At 40.1% G+C, this 13,427-nt stretch overlaps 1 protein-coding gene and 1 pseudogene across 1 annotated transcript; both read right to left on the bottom strand.

Annotated features, from left to right (window-relative positions):
• Positions 1-1,073: 1,073 nt before the first annotated feature.
• Positions 1,074-11,899, bottom strand: LOC119921451 (annotated as a pseudogene).
• Positions 11,900-12,798: 899 nt separating this feature from the next.
• On the bottom strand, positions 12,799-13,419 carry LOC119921452 (olfactory receptor 4C11-like). The gene has a single exon (XM_038741667.1). It carries the CDS (start codon positions 13,417-13,419, stop codon positions 12,799-12,801), a length of 621 nt encoding a protein of 206 aa, XP_038597595.1.
• Positions 13,420-13,427: the final 8 nt, after the last annotated feature.

Genomic DNA, 13,427 nt, shown 5'->3' on the forward strand with positions numbered 1-13,427 from the left:
ATTGAGTCATGACTGAGGCGTGTTCACTTGTTCTTGAGAGAAGACAGCATGAAGCACCAAGACCTAGTAGAAAGGGCATGGGTGGAGAATCAGGAGTTCTGAATTCTAGTTCCATTATTGTCCTGCTGTGTGTCCTTGGGTAAATCACCTATTCTCTCTGTGCCTCGGTTTCCTCATTTATAAATTTACTTCCTTTCAGACTGTGAGCCCATAAGGGACAGTCTTTTCACTTTGTAACTTATTAGGTGCTCAACACATAGAATGTAATTAGTACCTTATTTAATCAATGCCATAAAGTGGGTCACTTCACTTTCTTTCATTTTTCCTTCCACTTGTCATTCTCCCCATATCACTGTTATCTTGCAAAGCACTGTGTGATCTTGGCTGGGTAGAACACTTGAGGTCCCATGGCCTAAAATGATTTTAAGGCCAAATAATGAGAACCAAATGGAGAAACTAAAAAGAAATTGAATACCTATTGTCGTCCATTTGTGTCTCCTTTGAATTTCCTGTTACATGAAGTTGTGATAGTGGGGCAGTTCTGGGGATGTTTGCTGCATTTACTCTCTTTGATCCTTTACCTTAGGGGTATGGGGAATGCTAGATGATGGTGAGGATAGAAAGAAGGAAGAAGAGGGGGCATTGCTAGAGAAGCAGCAGTGGATAGAGCACAGACCTTGGAGTCAGAAGAACTTGGGTTCTCATCCCAGTCCCCCCAACATGTCTGCTGTGTGACCTTGTGTAACTCACCTCACTTCTTTGTGCCTCAGTTACCTCATCTGTAAAATGGGGATTAAGACTGTGAGCACCATGTGGTACCTGGAATGTTTCGAACCCAATCTCCTCGTATCCATCTCAGCACTTAGTACAGTACTTGGAACATAGTAAGCACGTAACAAATACCACAATCATTACTATTGATACGTATGGGCAGGACCTTGTAAGGTGAATTGAACTTTAGGCTCCTAAAAGATGTTTGAAGCTCAATTAGACCTTCAAAATACAAACATGTGGCTTATTACTTCATTCCTGCAAGGCCACTTTCCTACTCCATAACTTCTTCATAGCATTCTTCACCACACTGCATTCCTCAGGGTGTACATCAGAGGGTTCAACATAGGCGTGATGATGGTATAAAATGTGGCAACGATTTTATCTTCTGCAAAGGTGGTGTCCAGTCTCAAGTACATAAAAGTTACAGGGATCAAAGAATATGATGATCACAGCGATGTGAGAACCACAACTAGAGAGAGCTTTTTGCTGTCCTTCCTCACTCTGCTGTCTCAGGGACCACAGTATGATGGCATAAGAGAAGGGCAAGATGAGAAATCTCCCTAGAGTGATCATTCCACTATTGGCAATGACTACAATAGTAGATACATGGGTGTTGGTACAGCGAGTTTCAGCATGGGATGGACATCACAAAAATAGTGATCAATCACATTGGGGCCACAGAGGGGCAGCTGGACAACCAGGGCCACCTGAATGATAGAGTGGATGAAGCCCCCAGGATACGAGCCCACGAGCATTTTATTGCACACAGATCGGTTCATGATGTTCATGTAATGGAGGTGTTTGCAGATGGCCACGTAACGGTCATAGGCCAAAACCGTAAGGAGGAAGATCTTGGTGCAACCAAAGAAATGGACACCAAAAAGTTGCATCATACACCCCTCAAAGGAGATGGTTTTCCTTTCGGGGATCAGGTCTCTAATTATCTTGGGGGCTGTGAAGGATGAGTAGGAAATATCTACCAGAGACAGATAATTGAGGAAGAAGTATGTAGGTGACCTGTAGACAAAATCCTTAATTTTTTTTAGTATGTATTTTTCAGTTACATTTACTAAAGTGTTACCGTAATTAAAGGTCACCTTCTGTTTAGAAAAGTCATCTCTGCACCTCTTCCATTCTGACAGGGCATCTGAGCCAAAGCTTTGGGCAGGAAAAGTAGGATACGTAATCAGAAGGGCCTAGCTTCTAATCCTGGCTCTGCCACTGTTCTTTTGTGTGACCTTAGGCAAATCACTTTACTTCTCTGGGCCTCAATTACCACATCTATAAAATGGGGATTAAGCACCTGTTTTCCCCTATTTAGACTGTGTACCCCATATGGGACAGAGATTATGTCTAATCTGATCTTTCCCATCATTTAGTACAATTTTTGGTAAATAGTAAGTGCTTAACAAATACCAAATTATTATTGATAATTATAATTGATTATAAATCAAAGTAATCAATATTATAACAGTATATATTTTTGTATAATATAAATATTAGTAGTACAAAAATGCATCAATCTATTAGTAACGGAGTATATTATGTTATGATGTTAATTAATTAAAAATAATTAATTGATTAGTATTAATAATTATTATTACTGTTATTATTCCTTGTGCCAGGTCACATGGTGGGCAATGGGCAGAATCTGGATTAAAACTCAGGCCATTTCTAGTAGATCAATCTACTCAACTTAACTTTTCTGTGACTGTTTCTTCATCTGTAAATTAGGGATTCCTATTCTCCCTCTAAACCTGAAACCCCCATGGAATTGTGTCTGACCTGATCATCTTGTATCTACCTCAGAGATTAGAATAGTCTTTGGCACATAGTAAGCTCTTAACAAATCCCACAATTATTATTATTGATATTATTATTAGAGGGATGGACTTAATTTCTCTGTGCAAGAACAGCTTTGTATGTACCTGCTGCACTCTTGGATCAATGGGGCCCACAGTTGTTCAGAGAACAGATCAGGAAGCTCCATCACTAGAACACTCCTGTATGGAGAGAGAGCAGGAATGCCCCCCCCCCCCCCCATACACACACACCAAAACCCCGAGCCTTTTGCCTCACAAACAGGAATGAAGCAGAGCCACAGCTCATGGTCTCTGAACAGTATGCAGGGCAGGTTCAGGACTGCAGGATTAAGAGAAAAAAAAGGAAGGTTTTTCTTTTTAGTGCATACAAGAGAGAATGAGCTCTTTTAGACACACAGGGAAGAATAGAACTTCTGCATCATTTATTAGAATTGTTGTTTTGATAGAAAAAAACTAACGGTCATGTTGATCAAGAAAATGAAGATACTTGAATTTAGATACCAAGACAAATTAATCTTTCTATTGTACAATTCTACTCTTATTATATTGCGTAGAGTAAGTACTAAATAAATTTTCTTCAATGAATAAAATAGGATATCATTATTAGTGTTATTATATTGTTAGTATCAGTCAATGACCGTTCTAAACCCTGGGATAAATATAAATTAATCAGATTAGATTCAGTACCTGCCCCACATGGGGCTTACAGTGTAAGTAGGAGGGAGAACAGTTATTGAATCCCCATTTTACAGATGAGGACAATGAGACACAGAGAATTTAAGTGACTTGCCCATGGTCATACAACAGGCTCTTGATAGAACCGGGATTAGAACCCAGGTCATCTGGCTCCCAGGAACATGCCCTTTCCCTTAAACCAGCTGCTTCCCATTCAATGCTGATGCCATTTAAAATGGGAAAAAACTTAATCCCAGTCTCATAATCAGAAAACTTGGAGAAAATCACTACTGCTGCACTGTCTCAAGATAATTCTAAGATAAAGGAATATAAATTATTTCTCTAGTGAGTCAGGTACTCATGGCTTGAAGATATTAGCACAAAATGTTTGTTCCCTATATAGAATGTTAACAAAATAATCATAGTTTAGAAAGGTTAAAATCATGGGTCAAATTGTAAACCCCTAAACAAATATCATCAAAGCCAAAGCCCTTTGATAAATTATCTGCAGGGTTGTCATCACTATTAATTTTCCAAGTGAAGGTAACTTCTTTTCCTCTCATTTAAAGCCCGCAGTGGCTACTTTAACCCTTTCTCTCTCTCATTTGGTAGTAAGAGTAGATGTCTCTGAAAATACCCAGGAAAGAAAATGGAATTTAACCTCTCTTAAATCAACTTGGACCTCATCAATCTAGACTTTTGATTGAATTAGATTCCTGTTTCTGCTGTTATTAGGTGTCTCCCCTGATGATTTTCAGGCTGGTGAATGCAAACTGCTGGGTCTATTGATTCTTCAGTGTTGTCTTTCCCCTGTGAGACTCAAACAATGGTGGTGAAATCGCAAGAGGTAAGACCCTGAGAGCTCTCACTAGCCTGTACATTCCTTAAGGGCAGGGCATGTATCTACCAACTTCGTTGCATTGCATTCTCTCAAGGGCTTAGTATAGTGTTCTGCACACAGTAAGCAATAAATACCTTCGACTGACTGAGCATTCACTCTTTGTGATACTAATCTTCAGAGCTAATGGTGAAGGGATACCTATTACACCTCTTCAGAAACCTGCTGCTCAGCCTGATGACAATGAATGCATTGAATATGAACCCTCTCCCAAATGTAGCCTTGGATTCTGCCTCATAACCAACCCATCAGCACTATTTCAGACTTGCTTTGTCTGGTTTTCGGGCAAGAAATTATGGTCAAAGAGCCTGCCCTACAGGATATTTTCAGATGTAGTATTTTGGTGCCATGTATGGATTAATACAGACAATGCATATGTTCTGGAAATAACAACAAAATAATGGTCTTTGTTAACTGTTGCTCTGATTACCCCATGTCCTTCACCACATTCTCATTCTGCACATCAGTTGTTTATTCCAAATGCTTCCCCCGGATTTCCAGACCTTCTGTCTGCTTCCTTTTCATCTTTGTCGATATGGATTATACCATCCATTCGAGTCATTTTAATTCCTAAAATTAATCCTAAATTATAGCAATTTTCCCACAGCTCCATTGTTCGTTATCATCCCATGATTCTCTGGCAAAGCAACTTGAAGCACATCTAAGACATCTATTTAGATTCAAACAGATCCCCCTTTTGTATTGCTATTTGTGGCTGATACAAATCATGCCTCATTAAAATAACAATAATAGTAATAATAAAAACAACAGTATTTGTTAAGCACTTACTATATGCCAAGCACTGTTCTAAACACTGTAGTAGACAGTAGTTAATCAGTTTGGATATGGCCCCTGTCATACATGGGGCTTCCAGTCTAAGTAGGAGGGAGAACAAGTATTTTATTCCCATTTCATTCCCATTTCACAGTTGAGGAAGCTGAGGCACAGACAAATTAAGAAGCAAGCGGCCCAACCAGAATTAGAACCCAGGACCTCTGACTCCCAGACCCAAGCTCTTTCTCCTAGGCCATGCTACTATGAGTTTAGCGCCATATTACTGTCCACTCAGTTTGCAGTCTCCTAAACAATCTAGGACAGTGTTGATCCCAGCTAAAAAGTGATTAAAGTAAATCAATGCACTGAGAGTTAGAAGAGAGCAAAGTGGCTTTGTGAAGTAATACAATATATTCCATCAGCTAAACCCAAAGAAATATATTGTTTATATTCTCAGAGGTAAGACCGTTGCTTGGTAAGAGTGTAATTCAGTTCACTACACACTACAGCAAAGCAGACCTTATTTCAGTGTTTGGTGTATCTCCCATAAAAATATCTCTGTTTTACAAAAATGGTGTAAAAATGAATAGTACAGTTAAAACATATTTTATTGTACCTAAAATGTTCTAATGACTTTCTGGGTGTGGTGGAAGGGATGGAGGTGGGAATAGTTACTTGAAACAAAGGTGGAGACAACCATGAGCTTCTCCAAGACTCGTGATTCCAGTTTCAAAAGGCTCCCAGTCAGTGACCCCATGTAATCCAACAGAAAATCGAGCCTGGATTTTACTGCTCCAGTTTTCCCCCTCGATATGAACTTTCGGTTTGTAAGTGGAGAATGTATTTCTAGGACCTCAATAGCCATTTTCTTTATTTCAAACATACGTCAACAGACCTTGTGCTGAACTGTATTCAACTGCAAAGAAATGAGCAGGGAGCAGGGAGCGTGTCCACTATTCTGTTGTACTATACTCTCCCAAGCAATGTATACAGTGTTCTGCACATAGTAAGTTCTCAGTCAAAAAGATCGATGGATTGATTGTGTCTTTGTTTCTTGGATTCTTTGCCTCCCTCTACTGCCTCATACTAAACTACAAGGAGACCATTTTCAAAACCATTTTTTTAAAGTCCCCATTTTAACTGAGCCCCCTTTTTCCTCTCCTCCTCCCCATCCTTCCCCTTCCCTACCTCCTGCCCCTCCCCACAGCAATTGTATATATATTTGTACAGGGTTATTACTCTATTTTACTTGTACGTATTTACTATTATATTTATTTTGTTAATGGTGTGAATATAGCTTTAATTCTATTTGTTCTGACGACTTTGACAACTGTCTACATGTTTTGTTCTGTTGCCTGTCTTCCCCTTAATATTGATGGTATTTGTTAAGTGCTTACTATGTGAAAAGCACTGTTCTAACCGCTGGGCAATGTTCTAAGCCCTTCTAGACAGTGGGCCCATTGTTGGGTAGGAACTGTCTCTGTATGTTGCCAACTTGTACTTCCCAAGCGCTTAGTACAGTGCTCTGCACACAGTAAGTGCTCAATAAATACGATTGAATGAATGAATGAATGAATAAAGTTAGTTCTTTGAAAATCTCACCAGCAAACCTTGCTACAAGGACTGGGTTTTCAGCTTTTCCACTGCTCCTTTCTGAGCTCATTCAGGGTTCTTTGGAAAGATGGAAAAGAAAGTTCTCTCAGCAAATGCCGAGTGATATTCTGAGATCCTTTTCCCCCGATCTCAGAAAGCAGCAAAGATTATAGTTATATTCTTGCCCCTCATTCCTAAATTCTAAGCTATAACAGCATCTTTGGGGAAAACATCTCCTCTGTTATCCCAAATCACCACAGAAATATTTAAAGTGAATGATGTAAAGTGATATGAACCTGGGGAATTTCATCCCTAAAGAATCCCAATCCCCCAGTTAGAAATGTTTCTCACACAAGCCAATAATCTTGGTTTAGGTTTAAATAAATGTTTGACTGAAATTTTCAGAAAATGAAAAATTAGGCCCATTTCCTGCCAGCTTCACAAGCCTAAAATGCATGATTAAATGGATGCAAAATAATTGTCTTCTTCTTACCTAATTAATACCCTTCAACTTATAACACACCCATTTTGTTGTAGTGTTCGAGAACATGGAGTTCTAAGTTAGGAAAAATATTCTGTAGCTTCCTACAATTTTTTCAAAATGAAGAAGAGATTCATGCTGCAAACTGTCACAAAGCAAAACAGAAAAACTGACTGAGCATCAACATGCCTGATTGCCCGACATAGGGTCACCAGGTATCCAAGCAGTAACCAAGCTAAATCATCAACAGGACAGGGCAAGAATCAACCTGATGCATATCTGGTCATCAATGATCATTACCTCCTATTCAAAGGACTTAGGAAACCCCAAGGACTCCAAGGAGATTTCCTTTCGATCGGGAATTTCTCTTCTTGCATAGAACAGAGAAAAAGAAGGTCCACCTATTGAGAATTTCATTTTTCTTGTTCAGGACCATACTCCAGGAGCTTGACATTAAGAAGAATTATTCTATGGGTTGAGGTGAGATACCCTATGCCCCATTTAACACACTTAGGACTTGTGGGACTAGAAAGGTAAATTGAAAATGTCAATTCAAGAACAATAAACACATTTTGGGCAGGGGATATGACTGTTTTTTGTTATATTGTTCTCTCCCAAGCATTTAGTACAGTGCTGTGTATACATTAAGCTCTCAATAAATAAGACTGAAGGAAGGAAGGAGGGAGGGAAGGAAGGGAAGGAGAGAAAGAAGGAAGAAGTGAGGAAGGAAGGGAGGGATGGAGGAAGCAAAGGAAGGACAGATGGAGGGAAAGGAGGATGGAGAGAAAGAAGGAAGGATGGAGAGAAAGAAGGAAGGAGGGAGGAAGGAAGGAAGGAAGGAAGGAAGGAAGGAAGGAAGGAAGGAAGGAAGGAAGGAAGGAAGGAAGGAAGGAGAGAAAGAAGGAAGAAGTGAGGAAGGAAGGGAGGGATGGAGGAAGCGAAGGAAGGACAGATGGAGGGAAAGGAGGAAGGAGGATGGAGAGAAAGAAGGAAGGAGGGAGGAAGGAAGGAAGGAAGGAAGGATAGAAGGAAGGAAGGATAGAAGGAAGGAAGGAAGGAAGGAAGGAAGGAAGGAAGGAAGGAAGGAAGGAAGGAAGGAAGGAAGGAATTTACAACACTCTTGAAAATAGCCTCTTGCATACTCACCTTGGGAGAGTAGAAAAAATTTCTGATCTTCCCCAACAAATCCCTCATTTCCTCTACTCTCTCTCCCTTCTATGCCACCCTCACACTTGGATTTGTATCCTTTATTCACCTACCTTCTAGCTCCACCAGCACTTAAGTACAGATCTATAATTTACTTTAATGTCTGTTGCTACATTCAGAGTGCAAATTCCAGGTGGGCATGGGATGTGTCTATCAACTCTGTTGCATTGTACTCTCGCCCAAGTGTTTAGTACAGTGGCCTGCACAGGTGGACCCTCAATAAATACCACTGTTTGATCAGAGATCATTTATGATGGGATACAGGTAACTGCTATTCATATAGATTCCATCTGATTAGATCTTTCCTCAAGAGATGAACTTGTTACTTTACCAAAATCAGGCTAAGGCTTGATGTTCCCTGGACTCCTGGATTTGGATCCCAAGGCAGAAACTAAATCTGAGCTTGCAATCTACACCTGTGTTTAGCTCATTACTTAGCCCAGAGGAAGAGCTTAATAAATATCATAAAAATAATAGTAAATTGAAGTCCTTTTAAAGAACAAATTTATGATACTGAGGGACTCTAGACTACATCCTACTTTAATGTTGGCTGCATCTGTCTCCATTAAGCGAAATTAGTCTTGTAAAATCCCAAGTTTAGAGGTGGAAACTGATTGGGGGAGAGTTCTGTTTTTTCAGATTGAGCTACTTTTTGTTTTGTTTTTGTTTACTTTATGGTGTTTGTTAACCTTGTATTGTATGTCAGGCACTGTTCTAAGCGCTGGAGTAGATACAAGATAATCAGGTAGACACAGTCCCTGTCCCATATAGGGCTCATAGACTTAATCCCCATTTGACAGATGAGGAAACTGAGGCACAGAGAAGTGAAGTGACTTATCCAAGGTCACTGGGAATATAACCCAAGTCTTCTGACTCATAGGCTAATTCTCTTTCCAGGTTGTTGTTCTAATTAGATATTACTGATCCAGACATAGCCCCAGACGTCTGAACTCAATACAATCAGAACTTCTATCAGCACAGGTGTACAGAGCTTTAGCCTGGTTCAGAAAAAGGATTGAAGTTCAGGATTATCTAGTGATCTCTCAAAAGATATTTTTGTAATAATTTGCATTGATTGGGTTTGCCAGAGTCTGAATTTCAGTTTTTGATATTGCTAATGAGTTTTACAATGGACCATTAGTTAATTCTCATCAACAATGTATCATTCTACAAACACTAAAGTAATTATTCAGATAATTGGTCAGGAAGATCCACGCCTAAATGTCCTACTTTTTCCCTAAAATGAAGTTTGGGTTACTGATTTAATCACTTTGAAAAATCCAAGGTGAAGTAGAGAACAGTCACTTGGTGAATTCAGACAATTCAAAACAAAGCAATCCACTTGCATATCAATATACCTGAGCAATTCAGACAAATGTTAAGTTTGGAGGGTTTCCATCTGAATTATCTGGATAACTGTGTAAACCTCTCTGTATATTTCAAGAGGATTTATCTCTGACCTGAAAACACCAATTTATTTTTCTATGGTGCTACCTGGAAAATTCAAAATCAAATTTACTACGCTCCCCACACTTCTCAAAAGAGTTTGTGTTTTTTCACAAACCATCAATAATCAATAAGAATATTAATTAAACATCTAGAATTGCATGAATTATAATATTAAGCTCGAGTAAGAAAACTTAGATAATTTCAGACTTTGACCCTGCCCCTCAGAAAACTTAGAATCTAAACAAGGGAGGAAATATATTTCAGTGTCTTTCTCCCCTGTAGACAGCGAACGCCTTGTGGGCAAATATTGTGTCTACCAAAGCTGTTGCATTGTACTTACCCAAGTGCTTAGAACAATGCTCTGCATACAGGAAGCATTCAATAAATATCATTGATTGATTTATTTAAAGACACAGATGGAAAAAAGGTAAAACCAGGACCAAAAGTAAAAGATTACTTTTCATGCCTCATCATCTCACCACTCCTCTCTGAGCAGCCCTGTCTAAATGCAACAGTGTTTCCAATATTTTCTGTGTTGAAAAGACAGAACTTGTTCCTAGGGGAGGGGAAGGAGAGGAGAACAACCAGCATGGTCCAGATGGGCATGAGCATGGGCATGGGCTTGGGCTTGAGAGTCTGAAGGACCTGGGCTCTAAGCTGGCTCCACCAGTTGTCTGCTGTGTGATTTTGGGCATGTTGATTCACTTCTCTGTGTCTTAGTTATTTCAGATGTAAAATGGGGATTAAGACTATGAGCCCCTTGTGGAACATGGATTGTGTCCAACCTGATTAGCTGGTATCTACCCCAGCTCATAGTACAGTGCCTGGCACACAGAAAACACTTAACAAATATCATTTTAAAAAAAGAAATTTGGTGTCTCGCTGAAGAGAGGCAGGGCCCTGGACTGCCCCTATGAACTCAGTAATTTTGGTAGTGGGGGAGTGCCAAGTCCCTTGTGGAAAAGCAATTTGAAAGGCAAAATGTCACTGTGATGCAACTCGATTTCTCAAATAAATCTGAACCTGGCTTATGATGCCCTATTGCCCAATGTAAATATAGTAGTTCTCATAGACTCCAATTATAATAATCACATCGTGCCAGAGCATCAAGGAACCCACCTATTAACATCTCAGTCTCAGCAAAGAATAAACTACAAAGAAGCAGGCATCCATTGAATGACATAATTCTCTTCTCATGAAACAAATCTGCAAGAGAAGCAGTGTGCCTAGTGGAAAGAGCCCATGCCTGGGAGTCAGAGGACCTGAGTTCCAATCCTCCATCAATCCCTGCTATGTGAACTTGAGCAAGTCACTTAACTTTTCTGGGTCTCTGTTGTCTCATTCATAAAATGGAGATTAAGACTGTGAGCCCTATGTGGAACAGGGACTAACAGGGACTGTGTCCAACCCGACTATCTTGTATCTATCCCAGTGCTTAGTACAGTGTCTAGCAGGTAGTAACCACATAACAAATACTATATTTTTAAAAAATCTGTCCTAACTAAGGAGAAACATAGGTTTATGAAGGAGAAACAGGCAAGAAAGAAGGACGTGGTGATGGTGATACAAATGATCAGTTTCACTGGACAAATCCAGGCTTATATGTGACAAATAATGATTTTGAACCAGAAAAGTGACTTTTGTCGCTTCGGAAATCAGGAAACTTCCCGAAGGTTAGACTCAGTTTCATGGCTGACAACTTCTTCAGGAGAGCAAGTGTGGAAAGAGGAGGAGGATTTTAGCAGATAAAGAAGCAGATTGGGTTTTGAAAATAGCAAGGACGTTTAGAAGAACTAACAGGTCAAAAAGATGATGGACATTTTAAGCCCGATTTAAAAATTCTGGGTTCTTTTCAACTCTGCTTAAGAGGATTCGGGACTTTTCAGAGCCCTGGGTTGAGAGAACCTAAATGTCCAGCCCAAAAAGTTGTGCAGGTGCAAACAACATCTGGATACCCCCACAGCTGAAAATCCATTGGACCCCTTCCTTTCCCACAGTATCTATGTTCAAGGTCATGAACGGAAATACACATTTTTATTTTAAAACTAATTAACAAAATTCCATGAGCAAACCAGAAAAGTGTCAATTGTCACATTCTAGAATAATGACCCCGTCCTATCTCGTTGTAACTTCCCAATTCAGACTTCCACCAGGAATCAACCCCTCCATCGCAAAATCACGATAGTTTACAGGCAGAAGAGCTACCGAAAATGATTTCTCATCCATCTCAACCCACATCCAACCTTACAGATGCACAAAGTGAAAGGTAGTTAGTTTTACATGGAAAACATCGGTCCCATTTCAGGTGAGACCAGATAAGCCTAAATCTCTCAGAAACTGTCCTTTTGAAGATGTCCCAGGAAATCATTCCTGGGTCAAAACATTTGAAGAAAGGATTGGAACATTCATTCATTCAATCGTATTTAATGAGTGCTTACTGTGTGCACAGTATTGCACTAAGCTCTTGGGAAGAACAAATTGGCAACAGATAGAGGTGGTCCCTACCCAACAACGGCTCACAGTCTAGAAAGGGGAGACAGACAACAAAACAAAACAAGTAGACAGGTGTCAATACCATCAGACGTAAATAAAATTACATCTATATACACATCATTGATAAAATAGAGTAACAAATATGTACAAATAAAATATAGTAATAAATATGTACAAATAATATAGAGTAATAAATAGGTACAAACATATGCAAGTACTGCGGGGAGGGGGCGGGGGGAGGGAAGGGGGGCATTGGGCAGAGGAGGAGGAGGAGATGAAAAAAGAGCATAGAACCCACATGACGGGTAATACATCTTGCTCTGGCATATTTGTTCCAAATCCATTCAAACATTGGCAAAAATTAAGCCAAACCAGTTTCACTTGGAACCATCAGTTTCATTTGGATTCACCAGTCCATGGAAAAGTTTCAAAGCCACGGCCTTTTTACCAGTTCAGGAAAACATTATTTGTGTTTAGTTTTGAATCTGTTAACTGACAATTTCTTTTTAACGGAAAAGTTACTGGTGGAAACAAACATGCAGAGCACCAAAAGGCCAACCCCTTCCTCACTCTGTTCCCTACCTGAAGCTCCCTCCCCTTTAAAATACTCCAAGGTACACGTCTTCCCATCTTCAAAATCTTGCTAATAACTCCCGAGGAAGCACTTTTCGGCTCCATAATTTTCCCATGGCATTTTTCACCTCTGCGGTCTTCAGAATGTAGATCAAAGGGTTAAACAAGGGAGTAACTATCGTATAAAAGACTGACACCAATTTATCCACAGAGAAGGTGGTTTTGGGCCGGGCGTATATGAATATACAGGGACCAAAGAATAAGGTGACCACAAGAATGTGGGAGCTGCAGATGGACAGGGATTTACGTCTCCCTTCAGCCCCTTTGGACCTCAGAGAATACACGATGACCACATAGGGTTCCATAAGCACAACAAAACTCGAGGTACAGATGGCCCCACTGTTGGAAATGAACAGCAGGTTCGCCAAGTGAGTGTCAGAGCAGGCGAGTTTCATCAAAGGTTGCACATCACATAAATAATGATCGATCACATTGGGACCATAGAATGGTAGACTCAGGGTGAGGAAAAGCTGGGCGGACGAATGCAAGAAAGACACTACCCAGGCTAAGCCCACCAGAAAGCCATACAGATACTGATTCATGATGGTGGTGTAGAGGAGGTGCTTACAGATGACCATGTAGCGGTCATAGGCCATCATAATGAGGACCAGGATTTCCATGCAGCCGA

Source organism: Tachyglossus aculeatus (assembly GCF_015852505.1).
Source record: "Tachyglossus aculeatus isolate mTacAcu1 chromosome 12 unlocalized genomic scaffold, mTacAcu1.pri SUPER_6_unloc_2, whole genome shotgun sequence".
Lineage (NCBI taxonomy): Eukaryota > Metazoa > Chordata > Mammalia > Monotremata > Tachyglossidae > Tachyglossus > Tachyglossus aculeatus.

Bases quoted from the DNA above. Each gene is read 5' to 3' on its own strand.
- LOC119921452 (XM_038741667.1), bottom strand. From the start codon at position 13,419: ATGGAAATCCTGGTCCTCATTATGATGGCCTATGACCGCTACATGGTC.